General features: G+C 39.3%; 1 protein-coding gene across 2 annotated transcripts in view; it reads right to left on the bottom strand.

The window, feature by feature from the left end:
• LOC103128140 (Fc receptor-like protein 1) overlaps positions 1–8,670 on the bottom strand; it is a 72,980-nt gene extending 64,310 nt beyond the window's left edge. For both annotated transcript variants that reach the window (XR_009552504.1, XM_060201436.1), the window contains exons 1-3: positions 8,564–8,670; positions 3,600–3,620; positions 1,343–1,600 (exon numbers count right to left, since the gene is read on the bottom strand). Coding sequence is in view for 1 of the 2 variants with exons in the window: in XM_060201436.1 (XP_060057419.1) it covers positions 1,343–1,600; positions 3,600–3,620; positions 8,564–8,594 (310 nt within the window). In the remaining variant the exon portion in view is untranslated. The remainder of the gene's footprint in view (positions 1–1,342; positions 1,601–3,599; positions 3,621–8,563) is intronic.
• Between the last annotated feature and the right edge of the window lie 12,939 nt (positions 8,671–21,609).

Raw genomic sequence — 21,609 nt, 5'->3', positions numbered from 1 at the left:
ATGTGGATCTGCATGTTGGTTTTAATTTTATTGCATATGCTTGATGAAATTTATTAATTCTCTGGGACTCAACCACTATAAAGCAGAGATGGTAACTATAGTTACCTTCTGCCGTATAAGATTAGACATTATGTGGGATGCTAGAACAGAATGTGTGAGCTGTTCAGTGCATTTTTTGTTGTGGCCCAGCCTTTCCTGTGTTGAATTTTTGAGCATGTGTAGGAAACTCCAGTGTTCTGGAAGCACTAGACATTTGCTTTTTGGCACAATGGACACATCATTCTGAGAATATGAGAGGATCACAGAAGTGTTACTCTGATATGAACAACATGTTTCAAACTCACAAAATACCCCCTTTCCTTTTAACTTTCAAAACCAAATCTCAACCTTTACTCCTTATAACTTTCACCAATGAACTCTTCCACAGTGCCTTCTGTTACCATCTCAGTAAACTGAACCTTTCTTAGGGGTCAAAATATGACTCACTGCATAGTTTACAATACATGTGGATTTAGGTATGAGCTTTAAGCACCTACATAAAGAAAACTTTGCTAGTAGTAGATCAGTGCTACAATATCTCTTCTCTTTCTGTATCCCTTCTTTCTATGTATCTCTCCTTCTCTATATCTCTCTCACCCTCTAAAAAATGTCTCCTGGGGGGCGGGTCGTGGCGCACCTGGTTGAGCAAACATATTACAATGCACAAGGACCCAGGTTTGAGTCCCTGGTCCCCACATGCAGAAAGAAAGCTTCACAAGTGGTGAAGCAGTACTGAAGATGTCTGTCTCTCTTCCTCTCTATCCCCTTTTCCCCTCTTGATTTCTGGCTATATCTATCCAATAAATAAATTAAGATAATAAAAAATTAAAGAGTAGGGTTTGTAATTAAAAGCTGAAAATAAGAGCCTCTACTCTGCCATTTAAAAGAAAATGTCCACTAGGAGCAAAAATATCATGTAGATACAGAGCCCCAGAAATCATCCTGATTAAAAAGAAATTCTCATTTGTCTTCATTTCCTACTAATATTCAAGCTGACATAGTGACATCATATATGTCACCCACCTTGCATAGGCTGCCAGCTGAGCATCTTGTAATTAGGAACCATGGATTATGAATTATGCAGTTATACCCCCCCACATGTATTCTTTGTCCCTCCACCCTCCAACAGAGCAACACACAGTAAGGGCCTCCTAAATGATGTTACTCTTTTATAAAGAAAAGTTCAGATTCATCTTTTAGTCAGCTCTTATTCCTGCAGAAGTAGGATACAGTTTTTCAGAAAAATAATGCTGGTACCACTGCCTTCCCCAACCACCACAGCACGGGGTCCTCTGGCACTCACCTTGCACATGTATCTGGATGCTCTTGCTCTGGGGGAATTTTAACTGTGCTGTTTTTGCCATACACCAGTAGTATCCTGTGTCTCTCTTCCTCACAGCAGCAATGTGGAGCTTTGAGGAATTGCTCCAACCAAGGCCCAGGGTTTGGCCATCTTTGAGGAAGCAAAACTGGAGCATCTGTGATGGAGTCTGGACTTCACAGGTCAGAGTCGCTGAGTTCCCCTCAATGGGCTGAGGGGGTCTGACCTTCAGAGATAACACTAGAGAAAAGGATTAAATAAGCAATCTAGGGAATGGGACTAGAGTTACTCAAGAGATGATTTTTGTTCAATATTAGAAATAAGACTGGAAGAAGCTGCTATTGGATATTCACCTTGACCCCACACACATGATCCATAGACTTTTCTTTGCCCAGCACATTGTGCAGTATAACCTTCTCTCAGAAAATAAGCCTTATGTTTGACTTGTTTCTTACACACACTAAGAACATCTCTTTTAAAGACAAAGTAGTGATATTAACACCTATCACTGATACCAGTATTGAGGATGGTGTAACTTGGAAGTTTTAGAAAAAGTGAATGCTTCCATCCTCATTGGTTACTTTTTCTGCTGCATTTATCTGTGGCTTTTCATAGTCATGCTGTTTCTTTCAGTCAGAACTTGAGACCTGGAGAATTATCCAGTCCAGTTATGTCTTAGAGGAATTCACTTCATTCTAATTCTCTTTTTGGCTCTGTTACTGCTATTTATAATGTAGATACAAATGCATTTACCAAGAAATCTCTTGCACCCTCTGCATCCTCACAGCCAGGCTCCCTGTTCTGGGACTTCTATGTACCTTTGTGGAAGCCATGATTACACAGAGTAAATCTGATCTGTATCTTCATCTTTGGAATGTGGCCCTTTTTGACCACAGGGCCTCTTCCCTAGATGCATGAAATTGGATTAAATTTGTGCTCTGTTTTCACTTTATATTCTTTTCTCCCCAGGGTACTATTAGTTCATGACACATTAAAATTCCTGATAGTACTGACTCTTTGTGTCTTTGTCCAATCATCCAAACCTCTGCTCTTTGGGAAATTTTAAGAATATTCCTAAAACAAACTACTTTTCTCTGCTCATCAGATTAAAGTATCCTATATCACTGAGGAGTTGATCTCTGGTCTAAAAGAGTCAGTCCCAACCATGCAATCTGATTCTTGAGCCGTATCAGGATATGGAATGCCCTATACATAAGAGTAATTTTTTCTTCTTGCAAAGTTGTCTCAGAGGACATAGAAGCAAAATGTTAGGGAATGCACATATAAATAAAAAAACATCTGGGCACTTGTATCTCACTCTTCTGAACGAGCTGGGAGTGGAGCAGGACATAGCAAGCGACTTGCAAGAACTGGGTTTGTAATTCTCAGTGATTCCCAGACACAGAGACTACCTAGCAAACTCCTGGTGTTAGAAGTTTTATTTATCCAGCTTGGATGTGATTTTGGATTTCTTCTTCATCTGACATGAGGCAAGGATTAGATTTTTACAGGTATCAGGTAAGGGTCTGAAAAGTTTGGGTTGGTTCTAAAGATTTCTGGTCACAGGAATTCCCAATTCTTTGTTTCCTAAATTGTACATACAACCTTTGTTCTTGAGATGGCAGGATAACCTCTCTTAGAAGTACAGTTATTATTTTCCACACACAAAAACAGTTTTTGACTTAAGGAATTTAAAGTCACTTTAGTGAAAGATTCCTTGTGGGAGGACATTTCCTCCTCTTTTCATCTTGTAAGACTTTGAAACAGAATCCTAATTATGAACCAAGCATATAAATTTCAGAGCCTGAGAAAGAAGGTGTTCTGGGGTGACAGTTGTGACTACAAAGAAGAGCTAGAGATAGGAAAGGGACAACAAACAGTATGGCTTCATTTCACAAATGGCCTGAGTATTCTTTTCCCTTGATAGAGCATTTCCTATTATTTCCTGAGCATGGAAGAGCATATTCTTCTATCATCACTCACTCTTCAGTTCCATTTTATTTCCTCTTGCAAACATGATTTCCCTCCATAAGCTGGGACCTCCCAAATAGGCCACTGTATTAAGAATAAGACCTGCTCCCCATCTGAGCAGACAAATATCAGGTGTGAGCATGGGGGGGGGGAGGAATGCTGACAGTGTGCTTTAGCAGTTGGCCCCTGATGTCAGCCAGCTTTCCACAGGCCTCCCAAGTGAGAAGTATTTCAAACACAGTGAAGAAGAAAGAGAAGTGTGACTCACCATTTGCTTCAGAGAGTGGAGCTGGGAAAAAAATCAGGAGAGGTCAGTACCTGGCAGATAATCTCAAACATGAGTAAAACCTGAAAGCTTTCCCAATAGCACCCCTTCCTTCCTTCCTTCCCTCCTTCCTTCCTTCCTTCCTTCCTTCCTTCCTTCCTTCCTTCTTTCCTTCCTTCCTTCCTTCTTTCCTTCCTTCCTTCCTTCCTTCCTTCCTGTGTCTCTCCCTTCCTTTTTCTTTTCTTCTTTTCATTTTCTTCTTCCCTCTTTAGTTCTTGTCATTGCTTCCATACTTTGTGGTTTTCTACTATTTACTTTTCCACATTCCACACTGTCCACAAAATAGCCATTTTTATTATCATAAAGTCATTTTTCGTAACATCTCATTGATCACTAGCAGCTAGGGCCTTTGTTCTCTTCTTTGTAGACTCATGCCTCATGTCCCATGTCCCATTCTCATCCCCTCCTCTCAAAAAGCTTAATGATCCAGTTGCCCTCTGACTGGCTCTTTGTTACAACTGTCTAGCCAGGAGAGGAAAGGGGAAGGCTCATATTCAAGCCTGATGCCTCTTTATTTGCCAACTTCAGAGACCAGGGAACTGAAGTCCAGAGAAAGAATTCAGATAGTTTCAAAGATTCTTTCACAGGGGCTGGGTGATGGCACTCCCAATTTAGCATATAGTGCACTAAGCACAAGGACATAAGTCCCCAGCTCCCCACCTGTAGGAGGAGATGCTTCACAAATGGTGAAGCAGGTCTGCAGGTGTCAGATATTCTTTCTCCCTATCTTCCCCATCTGTCTCAATTTATTTCTGTTCTACCCAGTAAGATAGAAAAAAAATGGCCACCAGGAGCAGTGGACTCTTAGTGCTGGCACTTCTCTGCATTTTCATCATACTTTCTGTAAGAAAATAAATCATTTTATAATAAAACAGATAAATTATATGGAGATAAAAATAACCTACACTGCAAAGCTGTTTTTCTAAAACTTTTATTATCTCCATTTTACATAAAAAATAAATGAAAGCACGGAGGTTAACAGGGTCACACAGCTTATAAGAGGAAAAAGCCAGGGTTCAAATATGCAAATTCATACCCATAAAATGCTTAGGATAGTGCCTGGAATATATTGTACATAAAATAAATATTATCTCACTATGATTATTATCTATTTTATCTCATGTTTACTCTGAATAAAAATACTTATTTGAACAACTACTTCCTCTTTGGGTAGAAGGTTGGAATGAAAGGGAATATGCATTTAAAATCACTTGTTTATTCATCCTACTTCAGATTATTTTGAGTGCCTGGGATTGTTCATAACACTGGAGTTATGGGGTAAACATAAAGGATATCCAAGGAATTGATATTAAAAAGTATTTAATTTAAAATTAAATATACAAAAATATTTCAGAGAATGAGCAGTACTGTAAGTAAAACAAGACAAATAACTTATAGAATACTTTAAGATAGTCTTGACAGAAAAGTGTCAAGTTAGTAAAATTTGCGAGTAAGCTTTCTAATATTTGGGCAAAACATTCAAGCATGGAAACAGAAACTGAAAATTCCATGAGAATGAATGAGCCTGTTCAAGGAAGCATGAAAAGGCAAGTACACCTGGAATGGATAAGGTGGTGGGGTAGTGAGAAATATTTGCCTATAAAAAGCAGAGAGGGGAGCTGGGTGGTGGTGCAGCGGGTTAAGCACACATGGCATGAAGCACAAGGACCGGCTAAGGATCCCGGTTAGAGTCCCTGGCTCCCCACCTGCAGGGGGTTCCCTTCACAGATGGTGATGCAGGTCTGCAGGTGTCTATCTTTCTCCCCCTTCTCTGTTTTCCCCTCCTCTCTCGATTTCTCTCTGTCCTACCCAACAACAATGACAGCAATAACAACAATGATGGTGATAAACAACAAGGGCAATAAGAGGTAAAAAAATTAAAAACTTAAAAAAGAAAAAAAAAGCAGAGAGGAGCTGGCCATGGGCAGCGAGGCAGTGAAGTGTTTTGAGGCCTTGAGGCCTTGGTAGCAGTTGTGAGTTTTGTTTTTTGTGCTGTGGGAATCTTGCACAGTTATTACCTAATTTACATGTGTAAAATTACTGTTGTGTTGTGACCAGAACATGCTAGAGAAGCAGAAAGAGCACTAGTGTTTTGGTGTGAAAGATTGAGGAAGGTGACCCAGATTAAGCTACAGTGGTCCCTAAGTTTATATCTCAGTTTATATTTAGAAAGTAGAGTCAATCTGGGATTATTTATGGATTGCATATAAAGTATAAAAGAGAGAGAGAAGTTAAACATGACTCCTAGATCTTTTGCCACAGTAACTGAAGAGTGATGGTATTACTGTTATACAAATGGAGATGTCATGGGGGAAATGTTAATTTTAGTAGTGATGGTGTTTCTGGTACATGTGAAAGATCAGGTATGCTCGGATATGGTGAGTGTAAAATGCCTATAACAAAATAGAATGGTGGTTAAATATATGAAAAATGCTCAAATCAGATTAAAACTGGAGAAATAGTTACCACATAAGCAACTAAATCGCATAGTTTGAGAAAGTGGGTATAGATAAAGGAGTCTCAGTACCAACCTTGTGATAATCAAACATTGTGAGGTCAATAAAACAATATGGGATGAGTTATAAAGAAAGCCAGATGAATATAGTATCCCATAAGTCAATTGTAAAAGCATTTCTAGATGAGAAAGAGATCAACTGTGTCAAATACCCAATGAGAGGCTGAGTACAATAAGAAGTGAAAACTGAATGAGACGGGATATGGGAGAAGTTGACATTTGGTTTGCTTGATTACTATTACTATTATTATTATCATTATCAGTAGTAGTAGTAGTAGTAGTATATAGAAAGAAATTGAGAGGAGAGAAGAGATAGGGAGTTAGACAGAGAGACATCTGCAGCTCTGTTTCAACACTTGTGAAACTTACCCCCTACAGGTGGGAACCTGGGGCTTGAACCTGGGTCCTTATGCACTTAATGTGAGCTCTTAGCAGGTGTGCCACCGCCTGGCCCCAGAAGTTGATATTTGTAAGAGCAATTCCAGTGAAGTGTTGGGAACTAAAAACTGATTAAAATAGATTTGGAAAATAATGATAAAGAATATAAAGACATAGAGTAGGCTAACCAAGAATTATGAATGGGAGGAAATGTAACTATAGATGGTACTGAAGATGATAGAATTTTTTAAGTGATAGAATGGTTCTGCATTTGACTTTAAATCTTTATCAAAAATCAAAGACAATGGTCAAAGCAGTGAATTTTACTGTTAAATTCAAAATTAATTTTAAAATAAAAACATGATGGAGATGAAATACAGATAAAAACTCACTGAAATCTTTATAAAGGAAGATATAAAAGGCACAACAAGGGAGTCAGGTGGTATTGCACCGGGTTAAGTGTGCATGACCCAAAGCGCAAGGACCTGCGAAAGGATCCCAGTTGGAGCCCCGGCTCCCCACCTGTAGGGGGGGTCACTTCACAGGCAGTGAAGCAGGTCTGCAGGTATCTATCTTATTCTCCTCCTCACTGCCTTCCCCTCGTCTTTCCATTTCTCTCTGTCTTATCCAACAACGATGACATCAATAACAACAACAATAACAACTACAATAACAATAAAAAGGCACAACAAAAACAAGAGGACAAATTATGTATCTATGATTTCATGATAAAAAGGTATTTGTGTGGCAGAGGACCTAGTGGGGGTTGTATTGTGTGGAAAACTGAGAAATGTTATGCATGTATGGACTATTGTATTTACTGTCAACTGTAAAACATTAATCTCCCAATAAAAAATAAAATAAACAAATAAATGAAAAGGTATTTGTGTGTTTGTATGGAAAATGCTAAATGTCCAGTTTGGTGGTGGAACAATTTTTGATGTAGCAAGTGTTCTGGAATTCAATGTACATCTAAAGAGACTAATCTTAAAATATTCATGATACGGCATGAGAAGAAATGAGTGTGTACATAGAGGTAGGTGTATAAATATATATGGAAGTAGAAAATGAGGCTTTATATACTGTTTTTGATTTCTCAGTGAAGAAAAATTCAATCTTAAAAATGGAGTAAGGCATAAATTTGAGGAGAAAGAAGAAGGTATAACAATAGTCATCATCAAAAACAGGGACATGGGCTCAATGTGTTTAGAGAACAGGAATTGCATGCCTTAAGTTTTAGAGGTCCAAGGATTAATCCCCAGCACTATCATATGCCAAAGTAGAGTTCGAGCTGGTCCCCCACTATTCCTGCCTCTCTCTGTCTTGTTTTTGCATATCAATAAATTACAAAACCTCTATAAAAGAAAGAATGGGAGAGTATTTACTATGGAAGAGACTTCATGATCATGGGAATTATGTACTGCTATATGGAAAGGGAGCTAATTCATTAGGGTTGTGTCATCTTGAAAGTTATATTTAACTGCCTAAAGCAGGTGTGAATCTTGTGTGTAGGAGAGTGCTATGGAAGAAGAGAGATGGAGTGATGATATGAAGAGAAATGAAGACATGAAGTATAGTAGTTGATAAAAGAAAGATAATCCTAGGGAGATGGATATATGCTGTAGATGGAGTGTTAGATGTGTGAGGGAGGGATGCTAAAAACAAATATTCTGGAGTTCGGGCAGGTGTTGGTGACTAAGTTCTTGATTTTGATGATAGGAAGGGTCAGTTAAAGATAATTGAGTGATGATAATAAGAACAAGGAGCTAAAAAACTGTTATGTGAATAATCCTTGAGGCTATTAAAAACAACAAGAAAACAGAGAGTGAAAACTTTCTATGAGATGTAAACTGAAATAATAGTTTTTTTAAAAAACTTACTTCTGAGCCCTCATTTCTAAGCAGAGTCCTCCATATCCCTAAGCAACATAAAGCAAAAGCAGCCATAAATCATGCAGCCCTCCCAGTGCTGGGATCCAGACAATGGGTCACACACTGCTTAATAGCCTACTCACCACAGACCAGCAGCAAGAGCCTCAGCAGCATGGGTGTTGTAAGTGGAGATCCCTCTCATCTAAAAAAGTACTCACCTCAGGGTCAAGAGGCAGTGACTTTTTGAGGAAGTCCAGATAGGAAGTCACTCTTCAGCACAGGTTTACAGAAATAGAAAAAGGAACAAGAGACCCTGTTGACCAAGGTTATCAATCTCCATTTCCTCTTCTATAGCAAAACTAAAGGTGCTTCTTTTTATAGTTGGTTTAATTTCTACAATTTGACCAAAATATGAATTAATATATCAGGACCTTCTTCAAGAGCTTATCTATCTCAAAGGAAAAATCAGCAAGGTGAAAGTCTCATCAGGATGTGATCTTACAGTAATTTAAATAAGGTGTATTTCATATATGATAATGATGTATTCTTTACATTTCTTTAATTGTTATTTATAAAATAGAAATACTGATAAGACTAGGATAAGACAGGTACATTTCCACACAATTACAACCCCCAGAACTGCTTATCTAATCCTTCCCTTGTTAGTATCCCTATTCTTTATCCCTCTGAGAGTATGGACACAGGATCATTGTGGAGTGCAAAAGGTAGAAGGTCTGGATTCTGGCTTCTGTAATTGCTTCCAATTAACATGGGCATTGGCAGCTCACTTCATACTCCCAGCCTATCTCTATCTTTCCCTAGTGGGGTAAGGACCTGGGGAAAGGGGGGGGGGGTCCAAGACACATGGTGGGATACTCTGCCCAGGGAAGTCTGGTTGGCATTATGGTAGAAACTGGTATCTGGTGGCTGAAAAGAGTTAAGATATAAAGCAGAACAAATTGTTGACTAATCATGAACCTAAAAGCAAGAATATTGCATATGAAGTTTTGGGGTCTCTGTTTTGGAAAAAGGTAGTAGGTCGATTTTAGGTATATTCCAAAGGGCCCATGACTTTACTAGTTTTTACTTGAGCCTGACATCTAATTTGCAGGTAGACCCAGTATTGTTAAAATTCGGAGGCTCTTGCCGGGCGGGCTAGCTTCACAGCGAGTAACAGAGATGCGGAGACAACGGCTGGGCAGGGCAGCTGTATTTCTTTATTCAGGAACAACGATTCATAAACTAAGACAAACTAATCACCAAACAGAACTCCGCTGTCTCTTTGCGGCGGCACAAGCACTCCCTCTTACTCTGGAACTCTGGAACCCTCTCTCTCTTCCTCTGCAACTCTGGAACTCTGGCGGGTTTCCTTGGGGCGGGGCCAAGCGGGCCCGCGAAATTAGCAGGCCTGATGTAATTCTCTTGGCGGGGGAGAACTAGAACCCAATGTAAAGCATACAACAATTCCCCCTTTTCTTTTAACTAAATGGCTACAGTATCAAGGGTGTGGGGTGAACAGAAACATATATCATACAGGCATTTTTAAAAAAGAAACTGGCACAAACATGGAGAAACATGCAAGCAAATAACAAGAACCAGCGTGTTGCCAAGGGAAGGCCTGAGGGGGCCATATCTGCCTCTGTGGGCTAAACTTATCAGCTTAAAAAAAACATTTCTTGCCTCTGGGGGCCGTACTTTCTTTGACGGGCATTTGCATGGGGGCGGGAAATGGCCTAGAGTCCCAAAGGCAGCTGGCTGCAATTTACTTACTATGAAACAAAACTTGTTATTAGCATATCTACTGCACCATCCAACGTTTCTAATAGAGAAGGAATTTGAGACTTTTACATATCAACAACGTCTTTTAACCTTTTGTTACACCCATTCAAGATGGAGTCATGTTGTACTCAGGAAAGGAAACCTCAGGCATGAGAATAATTAGCATAGCCATTGTGCGATCTACCATTTCTAATAGAGAAGGTAATGGAGAATTTTACATATCAACAAGTCTATTTAACCTTTTGTTTAGACCAACTTAGTTAAAATATATTGCTTGTTAACTAATTTTTACCTTAGACTTTAAATGTAAGTTAATTTTATCTTTATGAGAATTAAGTTGAAAACCTTTTTCATTTAACTTTGACTAGTAAGAATTTAGCCTTAAAGTTACTGTTTACCAAACTTTAAACATATACATAAACATGGTCATTAATACACAAGGAGAGAAACCTTTGTTATGAAGACATGTCATTTTAAACACGAATTTAAATCTGTACTGTCTTAGTTGTTGGGGGGGGGGGTTTCACCATCCGGAGGTGGCTTCCTGCGCAGCTTCACTTCTCGGAATTGCAGGTTGCAATCTCTGCACAAATCTCTGCATACTCCAGCTTGTCTGCCTTTAGACTAGACCGGCGGCTGGAGATCTCGTGTGCCCAGTTTCGGCAGGGAGCCCGGGGGTCCAGGAGGCCTGGGATCATTCCAGAATTTATAGCAAGAGGGCAGGCGGGCCAGTTTTGTAAAAGGCGTGGGCCTAGGTGCCCAGGGGTGGCGGCCATGATAGGCCGCCGCGGCCCTGCCCCATAGCCCTGACATGTCTGCTGCCCTGTTCGCAGTGGCCGAGCAGCATGGAGGGATCACGCATCCAGTGCCCTGCGCCACACGGTGGAGAGCCGGCTTCTGTGGGCTGGCCTCGGGCTCTTGCATGTTGGCATCGGGCACCTGCATGGTGGCATCAGGGCTGCGGGGCTGTGGGCGCGGTGCGCGGGGTTGTCTGGGCGCAGACGACTGGCTGGCTGTTTAACCAGGTGGAAACAGCAGCTCTGCACCTCGCCTCCCGCCCGCTGGCTATTCCCACTGGCTGTTCTGAGTTCGCCCGAGCGAGTGGAAACCACAGAGTGGTCCAGAGATAAATGTTCCAGAAACAGCAAAACAGTCTCGTGAAGAAAGAGCAGAGGCCTTTGGAGATCTCTTCACAAGCAGAAGAGAAGGCCATAGTGTATAGGTAGCCAAATTGTCTTTATTTATCTGAGAGATGCGCAGGTCAGGTCCACATGGGCGCCATTTGTTGTTAAAATTCGGAAGGCTCTTGCCGGGCAGGCTAGCTTCACGGGCGGGTAACAGAGACGTGGAGACAACGGCTGGGCAGGGAAGCTGTATTTCTTTATTAACGATTCATAAACTAAGACAAACTAATCACCAAACAAAACTCTGCTGTCTCTTTGCAGCAGCACAAGCACTCTCTCTTACTCTCGAACTCAGGAACCCTCTCTCTCTTCCTCTTCAACTCTGGAACTCTGGCGGGTTTCCTTGGGGCGGGGCCAAGCGGGCCCACGAAATTAGCAGGCCTGATCTAATTCTCTTGGCGGGGGAGAACTAGAACCCAATGTAAAGCATACAACAACCCAGGTTATTGTCTGGGGAGATGGTGTGATAGTTGGAAAAAGGGGTAGGAAAGCTGGGTCAGGGAAGAGAGTAGCTCCCAAATACGGGGTAACCCTCCTACACAGATAGTGAGAATGTAACTTGGCCCAACCTCTGTGGAGAGAAGTCTGAAGAATCCTCACAGTGCTAGAAATAGACTTCCCATATGATCCAGTATTTTCTCTCCTAGGGATATATCCTAAGGACTCCATAACTACCAACCAAAAATATATGTGTACACCTATGTTGATAGCAGCACAATTAATAGTAGCTAAAACCTGGAAGTACATCATGTGCCCAACAAAAGATAAATGACTGAGAAAGCTGTGTTATATTTACACAATGGAATGCAGCTATTAAAAACAAGGGACCCACATTCTCTGACCCATCTGGGATGGAGCTAGAAGGAAATATGTTAAGTATCTTGCAGTCTCAGAAATAACTACTCAGTTAATATGAGGGGAATAAAGGATTGAATGTCTCAAACATTTTGATACATAGACCATAGCTCTGAGTATATGTTCCTTCAATCTAAAGACTTAAAACTTCAAATTCCTAATCAAATTGAATTTTAACAGTGGGTTCAAGTTGTTAATACATTTCTAATAATAATGTATTATTAGAACAAGTTCTAACAAGTGTTCTTTGAAATATTAAATCTCCTAAAAACTTAGACACAGAAGCAACTGGTGGTGTCACTTTATAAGATACAACTATATGTAAATAGCTTTAAAAAGAATAAATTATAGTGAGGTCTTGTATGATATAGCAAATACTAACAATGGAATTTTCAGAGTTAATCCAATAACAACTCATAGTCAGTATACAGGTCTTTCACTTCTTTGGTCAGGTTTATTCCTAGTTATTTTATTTATTGTGCTGCAACAGTGAATGGGAGTGATTTCTGGATATCCTCGTCTTTGGACTTAGTGTTTGCTTAAAGAACTGCCACTTATTTTTGCACATTGTTTTTGTAGCCTGACACCTTGCTGATTTCTAGTAGCTTTCTACTGTATTCTTTAGGTTTCTCTATATATACTATTATAACATCTTCAAATAGTGAGAGTTTGATTTCTTCCCTTCCAATCTGTATTCCTTTGATTTCTTTCTCTTGCCTGATTGCTATGGTGAGAACTACCAATACTATTTTGAAGAGTGATGGTGATAATGGACAACTGTGTTTAGCCCCTGATCTGAGGGATAAGACTTTCAGCTTCTGTACATTGAGTGTGATGTTGGCTGTATGTCTGTTGTATATGGATCCCACTCTCTTAAGGAATTTTCTGTCTATTCCCATTTTTGTACTGTTTTGAGAATGAATGGATGTTGGATTTTGTCAAAAGCTTTCTCTGCATCTATTGAGATAATCATGTGTTTTTTGGTATTGCTTTTATTGATGTGGTGAAAAGCACTCATCAATATAAGTATGTTGAAACAGCCTTGTTTTCCTGGAATACATTCCACTTCATTGTGATGAACAATCTTTTTAATATACTGTGTTATCTGGTTGGCTAAGATATTGTTCAGTATTTTAGCATCTACATACATCTGTAGTTTTCCCTTTTTGTTGTGTCTCTATCTGTTTTTGGTATCAGAGTAATGTTGGCTTCATAGACGGTGGAAAGAACTGTTTCTGTGTCTTTGATCTTTTTGTAAGACCTTTATATGTACTGTTTCCTGAAGATTTCGTAGAATTCATTTGTTAAGCCATCTGGTTCTGGATTTTTGGTGTTCAGAAGATTCTTAATAACTGTTTCAATTTCCTTATCTGTTATTGATACATTTAGGAGTTGTAGTTCTTCTTGGTTCACTTTTGGAGGGGTATATTTTTCTAGGAATTCTTCCATTTCTTCCAGATTCTCTAGTTTGGTAGCCTATACTTTTTCATAGAAGCTTTGCATGATTTTTTGGATTTCTGTGGTGTCTGTTGTGATATCTCCTCTATCATTTACAACTCTACTTATTTAGGTCATCTCCTTTTTTTCCTGCATCTGGCTAAGGGTTTGTCAATTTTCTTTAACTTTTCAAATAACCAACATTTGGCTTCATTGACCTTTTGTACTGTTCTCTTATTTTTTATGTTGCTTATTACTGCTCTAATTTTGGTGATTTCAGTCCATATGGTTGTGTTAGGGTTCCTTTGTTCCTCTCCTTCTGTATCCTTAAGGTATGCAATAAACCTGTTTATTATAGTTTTTTTTCTTGTTCTCTATTGTGTGCTTGACTGGTTATGAGTTTCCCTTTCAGTACTGATTCAGCTGTGTCCCAAATATTCTGAAAGCTCGTGTCTTCATTTTCATTTGTTTCTAGGAACATCTGAGTTTCTTACTTGAGGTCCTTTTTGACCAAGAATTATTAAGCAATAGGTTGCTGAGTTTCCAAGTTTTGTGACATTTAATGATTTTTTAGTTATTGTCATGCTACAACGCAGAGGAGAGAGAAAGGAGATCTGGAGCGGAGAGGGAACACAATTCTTTATTCTTGAGGACGCCTCAGAGTTGGGTGAGAGCACAGTGGTTCAGGCCACGTGGAGCTAGCCAAAATGGCCACCTCGCACAGTACCCTTTTCTGCATCTAACCACTGTGGTGAAAACCAGGCAAGAGAGAGGGGCAGAAGAAGGGATTTATAGGGCAAAAACTGGCAGTGACGAGCCAGGACAGGATTGGTTGGGAAGGGCACTTCAAGAATATCGTATTAACTCTTGTGGGAACTGGCACTAGCCTGAGGGGACAACATGGGGGAACAGGTGCTCCAAGAATGTCCCAACTTTCATGGGAACAGGCACTAGCCTGAGGGGATATCTGCACAGCAAGTTGTTGTTGACCATTAGCTTTACTCCACTGTGGTCTGAAAAGATAGTTGGGATGCTTTCAGAGCTCTTGCATTTGTTGACACTGCCTTTGTTCCCTAACATGTTGTCTGTCCTTGAGATTGTTTAGTGTGGATTTGAAAAGAATGTGTATTCCAATTTCTTGGGTTGAAGAACTCTGAAAATGTCCAGGAGGTATAATCTTTTCAATTAATTCTTTTGTTGATTCTCTGCTTAGCTGATCTGTCCAAAGTGTGATAGTAGGCTACTGAAGTCTCCTACTATTACTGTTTTACCATTGATGTATTTTTGTAGCTCTTTCCATTAGTATTTGATGTATTAAGATGGGTCCTCTCTGGGTGTATAGATGTTAATAATAGTTAAATATTCTTGGTTGATTGATCCTCTGATCACTATGTAACCTTGCTTATCTTTTATTACTTTATTTATTTTACAGTTTATTATTTCAGAGATGAGAATGACTATTCCTATTTTTTTGTGGTTCATTAGATTGTATATTAGTTTTCCATCCTTTCACTTTAAGTTTGTGTTTGTTTTGTTGGGTTAGGTTGTATTCTTGCAGACAGTATATGGTTAGGAATTGTTTTCTGATCCATCCTCCTACTCTGTGTTTTTTAATGGGTAAATTTAAGCCATTGACATTTACTGTTAATATAGATTTAAGGTATTACAGTGCCATTGTTCAATAATGTATTGATATTTTCCTCATTTTTACTTACTTGGAATACTTTCTGGGTTCCTGCCTTGATTCATTTCAATAGTATTAACTTCTTTATATTTGACTATTTTTAATTAATTAATTTTTTATTTATAAAAAGGAGACATTGACAAAACCACAGGATAAGAGGGGTACAATTTCACACAATTCCCACCACCAGACCTTCATATCCCATCCCCTCCCCTGATAGCTTTCCTATTCTTTAACACTCTTTTCCTATTCTTTAACCCAAGGTTATTGTGGGATGAAGAAGGTGGAAGGTCTGGCTTCTGTAATTGCTTCCTCGCTGAACATGGCCATTGACTGGTCAATCCCCACTCCCAGCCTGCCGCTCTCTTTCCCTAGTAGGGTGGGATTCTGGGGAAATGGAGCTCCAGGACATATTTATGGGGTTATCTTTCCAGGGAAGTCTGATTGGCATCATGCATGCATCTGGAACCTGGTGGTTGAAAAGAGAGTTAACATACAAAGCCAAACAAATTGTTGAACAATCATGACCCTAAAGGCTATAATAGTGCACATGAAGAGTTCGAGGGGTCTCCATTCTGTAGATAACTAATAGGCATATTTTAGTTATATTCCAAAGAGCCTGTGGCTATACTAGTTTGTTTTTTATTTTTTCCCCTAAGTCTGAAACCTGATATGCAGGTGGATTCAAGTTATTGTCTGGGGAGATGATATCATGGCTGGAAAAAGGACCAGAAAGCTGTATCAGGGAAGAAAATAGCTCCCTAATATGGGGAGGGGGTATAAATATTGTTGACTGTAAACCCCATTGATTTGATTTGGTCTGGGGCCCATATTCTGCTTAGGAGCTTATGTGACCACTTCATCCCTGTAGATGTGAGTTCACATTCTGTGAGTAGGAATATTCCAAGCTGCCTCAATATCTACCCATCTTCCTCAGGTGTAGCATAGAGTATGTTGTCCAGCCCCCCTACAGCGGATGGAACATTCTTTAATGTTGTTGATCTAAGTTGAGGGCAAGGTCCTATGGGGGCCCACAAAGGGATCTATTGTGTTGTTCCTGATAGAGATGACTGGTAACAATGGAGAGAGGAATGTATTTGAGGTCTAGGCCTATCATGTCTCTTTGGGAAATCTCAGGACTCCCGGAATAGGGCCTCACCTGATGAGGTGGCCTGATAGTGACTAAAGAGTCATCATTAAATTATTCCAGTCTCTTGTTCTTATTCAACTTTTGCAGTCCTTACTTTGATAAGTTTAACTTTGGAGTGAGTTAGAAAACTGTAATAATAGGAAGCAGGTGAGGAGGATACCTAAGTCTAATTAGATACTATTTCATTAGGAACTTTATACTGATTCACTGCAGACTACTGTGTACTTTTGCTTTCAGGTATATATTTTGCCCCAATTTATGGATACATGTTATCATATGCTCTGTCTCACAGGACCTAGTCTATATCTAGATTTGTGGACTTTGTTAGGAAGTGAACCACCTGGAATGGAATTAGAGAATACTATGAAATGAAAGGTGAAGGTTTGACATTCCATGCCTGATGTCTCTGGACACAGTCTGAAGTGAAGCATGCTGAGGTGGTACTCATTGCATTGATTAGATTGGGATCAGTGGATGCAATATCATTTGATATGAATTGATAGAAGCATGCAGGAAAGTGAGACCCACCCTAGAGGTTCTAGGACTGGGGGAAATATAGGCTCTATAGAGGAAGTGGGAGATTCCTGCTGCCTTAGGGTTAAGAATACAATAGATAGTTATTGCTATAATCACATTATTTGTCAATTGGGTTAACTTTGAAAAATACCTTTGTTAGGATATGTTGTGTCATACACAGTGTCACCATAATTTATGTCCTTTGACTTATTTGTATATAGCTGTGCCACCGGTTGCTTCTGTTCTCCTTGGTCTAGGCTTTTAAGAGAGTCAACATATCAAAGACTCAGCCTATGTATTAAAAATATTCAGTCTGTTCTTTCAAATTTTTGAGACATACAATCAATTCCCCCTTCATATTAATTAAATAGTGATTTATATGACTACAAATTAATAGGAGTGTACATAAACACCATTCCCACCACCAAAAGACTGTGTCCTATCCCATCCTCCCTTCAATGCCCCGGGAAGCCAAACCTCCACCCTCAACCTCACCCCAGGGTTTTTACTTTGGTGCCCTACTCCATATTCAGTGTATTTGGCTATTTTTTTCATGGTGTGTTTTGTAGTTTTATGCTTTGGATATTTACATTTAGCTGTTGTGTAAAGTGAGGAAAAGCCCCACTAAACCAAAGACTTCTTACAACTGGAGAAAGTTCACTATTATTACTGACTCTGGCTTTTGTAATACTGCTCTACCCATCACTCAAATCAAGACAAATCAATAATATCTTCCAATGTTTCTTTTATCAAATCAAATTTGTCAGTTTTTATTTCCCCCTTTTGCTTACTTGTTTTTAGTATTTTTTTAAATATTTATTTTATTTATTTATTCCCTTTTGTTGCCCTTGTTGTTTTATTGTTGTAGTTATTGTTGTTGTCATTGTTGGATAGGACAGAGAGAAATGGAGAGAGGAGGGGAAGACACAGAGGAGGAGAGAAAGATAGACACCTGCAGACCTGCTTCACCGCCTGTGAAGCTACTCCCCTGCAGGTGGGGAGCCGGGGTTCGAACCGGGATCCTTATGCCGGTCCTTGTGCTTTGCGCCACCTGCACTTAACCCACTGCGCTACAGCCCGACTCCTGCTTACTTGTTTTTATCAGAGCATTGCTCTTCTCTGGTTTATGGTGGTGCCTGAGATTGAATTTGGGACCTCAGAGCCTCAGGCATAAAAGTTATTTGCATAAATATTAAGCTCTCTTCCTGATCAAAATGCTTTTAATGTTTATTTTTAATTATTGCATATGAGATAGAAAGGTTCATGTGAAGCAAAGACAGAGAAGCCAAAGCCAAATACCAGGACATGTGGTATTGGGGATCAAACCAAAAATCTCAGGCATGAAAATCCAGTGTTATCACAGTTAAACCATTTCCTTAGCCTAATTCTATAGTTCTTGGCATTTGACATCTGCTTGCCATTCAGAGTTTGGATCAGAAAAGAATAAGCCACTGCAATTTTCTGTTTTCTGAATCTCCTTATTTGAGATTAACAAGAACTAAACAATGAGATGTAAAAGATACTGTGCAGTAGTTATATCCAAGTCCAGGCATAAAATATAGAGATAAAGACTCATAAAAAAAGTCAATGATGTACAAAACTGTAAAGGGGGGCTGGGTGGTGGTGCACCTAGTTGAGCACACATATTACAGTGCACAAGTACTCAGGTTCAAGCCCCTGGTTCCTACCTTCAGGGGGAAAGCTTTCCATGTGGTGAAGTAGTGTATCTTTCTGTATCTCTCCTTCTCTATCATCCCCTTTCCTCTTGAATTCTGGCTGTCTTTATCCAGTAAATATAAAAGATAATATATTTTTATATATTTATATATTTAATATATAAAGATAATATATTTTTAAAAATTTTAAAAATCAGTTCTGATGGGAACAAGACAAAAGGCCTCTAGGAAATTGCCAAAAAGGAGATAGAAATGCCAAAAAATTGTTTATGTTTGTTTATTTTATTTTTTGCCTTAGGAGAATGTGAATGAGAGCTTAATTAGCTTGAAGTTTCAGGTCTAGAGGTCAGAGAGTGGCACAACCAGTTGGGCATGCATGTTGCAGTGAACAAGGTCCTGAGTTCAAGACTCTGGTTCCCACCAGCAGGGGAAAGTCTCATGAGCAGCCAAGCAGTCCATCATATATGTTTCATACCTAAAGCTATCTTAGCTTAAGTTTCAGGAGTAAGATAGAATATTTGAGAAGACTGTAGAAATCTTTTGCCCCAGGATGTGGATTATGCTTTTGCACACAGCATATCTTTTTATGGTTAATACATGGGTGCCTTCACAAATTTCCCCAGATTGAAATACCTCTCTCCTACTCCTTATACCCAATAGATTTAACCATATTATAAGGCCTCACACACTTTTATTTTTGTAACATTATTATTGATATACACTAAGTAATATAATGGGCACATAAATTATGAAAATAACAACCATGAAACCATACACAATCCACAAATAGTTTAATTAGGCAAGTGAGGGTGAGAAGTGATGTAGGAGTTGGTATCCACAAATCAGAGTAAGATTTTTCACTACTATCATTTCATTCTTGAAGCAGTGATGAGAGCACCCAGATGATCTGAATTCAGATGCTGAAGTTTAGAGCATAAAATGCCATTGCACAAGGCAGTTGACACCAGGAATGCACCTGTTTTGTCATGCTTGTGACCTACATTTGAGGCTCTAAAAACTGCAGTGCTGGAGGAAGCCTCAGTGCTATAATGTTTCTTTGTCTCTCTCCATCTCTCTCTCTCTCATTCTCATCATTACCACCTGAAATAACCTAGAACACTGTCAGACCCTTCACTGTGACAGCAATGAAAAGATCCATTCAATAGCTCATCAGAGTGAATACATGCTTTGTCATGTCTAAGGCCCAGATCCAAGTCTGATCCAACATTCTGTGGAAAGTTTTGGTATATTTCCCTCTATCTCTCTGTTCCTCACTATCCCTACTGCTCTCTATGTCTCTTTTTATCTTAAAATCTATTCCATAGTGCTAAAGTCCCAACGATTACAAAAAAGAAAAAAGGAGAGAAAAGAAGAAAGAGCAACAGCACTTAATAGACATATCTAATGAGGCAGAGCTTGTCTTCTATAAGGGAAGCCATAGTAGCTAATTTGGGTAAGCTTTCTGGGCTACAGTGCCTTGCTATACTAGCAAAATGAGATCTGTATCTCCATGTATTATGAATGAAGAAAATACGGTTCACAGAAAAAGAAAACATATTTAATGTTACTGTATTAGATTGGAAAGCTGCTTCCAAGTATTGGCTTATTTAATATAAAATAACCACACTTGATTTATCATTATCAGATATTTATTTCATTATCTTTTGGTATGAGTGACTGTCCCTGACTCACTGCCTTTTGTCTTGGGTATGTGCCATGTTCTGATAGGGAAGGAAGGCTGTGCATTCATGGTGGCTAGAAATACATATTGAGTCTCTCTATTTTCCCTATTTTTCTATGAACCAACTGCACTTTAAAAAAAATGACCTCAAATCTTACCTGCTATATTCTTGCCTTTAATTTCCTGATTATTAACATTTGTTGTGCTATATATTTTTAATAATTTTCAGCCACCAAGTTGCACAAGGCACCGTGGCACCAACCTGACTTCCCTGGGCAGAACACCTCAACAATGAGTCCTAAAACCCCACCTTTAAAAATCTCTGCCCCAAGGGAAAGATAGGAACAAGCTGGAGGTATGTAATGACCTACCAGTGCCCATGTCCAGCAGAGAAACAATTACAAAATCCAGACCTCTCACCTTCTGCACTCCATAAAGATCTCTGGTCCATACATGTAGAGGGACAAAAACTAAGGGACTTCCCTTTGGAGGGGATGGGATGTGGAACTCTGGTGGTAGTAATTGTGTGGAATTGGACTCCTCTTATCCCATAATCTTGTTGATCATTATTAAATCAATAATAAAAATTATTTAAAATGTTCTTGATTTGCTTAAGATCAGCAAATGATATGGATCAAAAGAAGCATGAAGGGAAAGGAGCAAAGATCCAAAGTTTCCATACAAGGTCTTCCCATGATTGATGTCACTTAATGCTATTTACAAATAACTATATCTTATATACTGAGAATACTGGTTGCTTCTGGTCTCCCTGGTCTAAGATCATAGGTGATGTAATTAAAAAAAAAAAAAGCAAGAAAGAGAGAGAAAGAAATATGGAAATAAAGTTATTTAAAATATATTAAAGATATGAGAAGAGTGTTGAAATTTAATCACTTTAGTATTTTGAAACCTAAAGTGCGTAGATTGAAGGAACTGAAGTATATTAATTAAAAAGCTTGAGATAGGGTGGGCAAAGCCAAGATAGTCACTTGAAGACAACACATGGCATATGCTCTGCAAGGAGGCTGCTTTAAACCTGGGAATTTTGGGTGAGGGTAGGATTTCCAGGCAAGTGGTGGAGAAAGTGTGCAGGAGAGGTCAAAGTGTAACCAAGATAGAGCCAGATACCATACCTTTAGGCTGACAAGTGGAGGTTGAAAAGGGCAAATGGGGCATAGAGTTGTGAGTTTTACTCTTTCTCTCTGCAATGCCCATCCCCACAAGGAC

Source organism: Erinaceus europaeus, chromosome 11, assembly GCF_950295315.1.
Source record: "Erinaceus europaeus chromosome 11, mEriEur2.1, whole genome shotgun sequence".
In the NCBI taxonomy this organism is placed as follows: domain Eukaryota; kingdom Metazoa; phylum Chordata; class Mammalia; order Eulipotyphla; family Erinaceidae; genus Erinaceus; species Erinaceus europaeus.
Note: the sequence above shows the minus strand (reverse complement) of the source record. Positions and strands in the feature narration are given on the sequence as shown.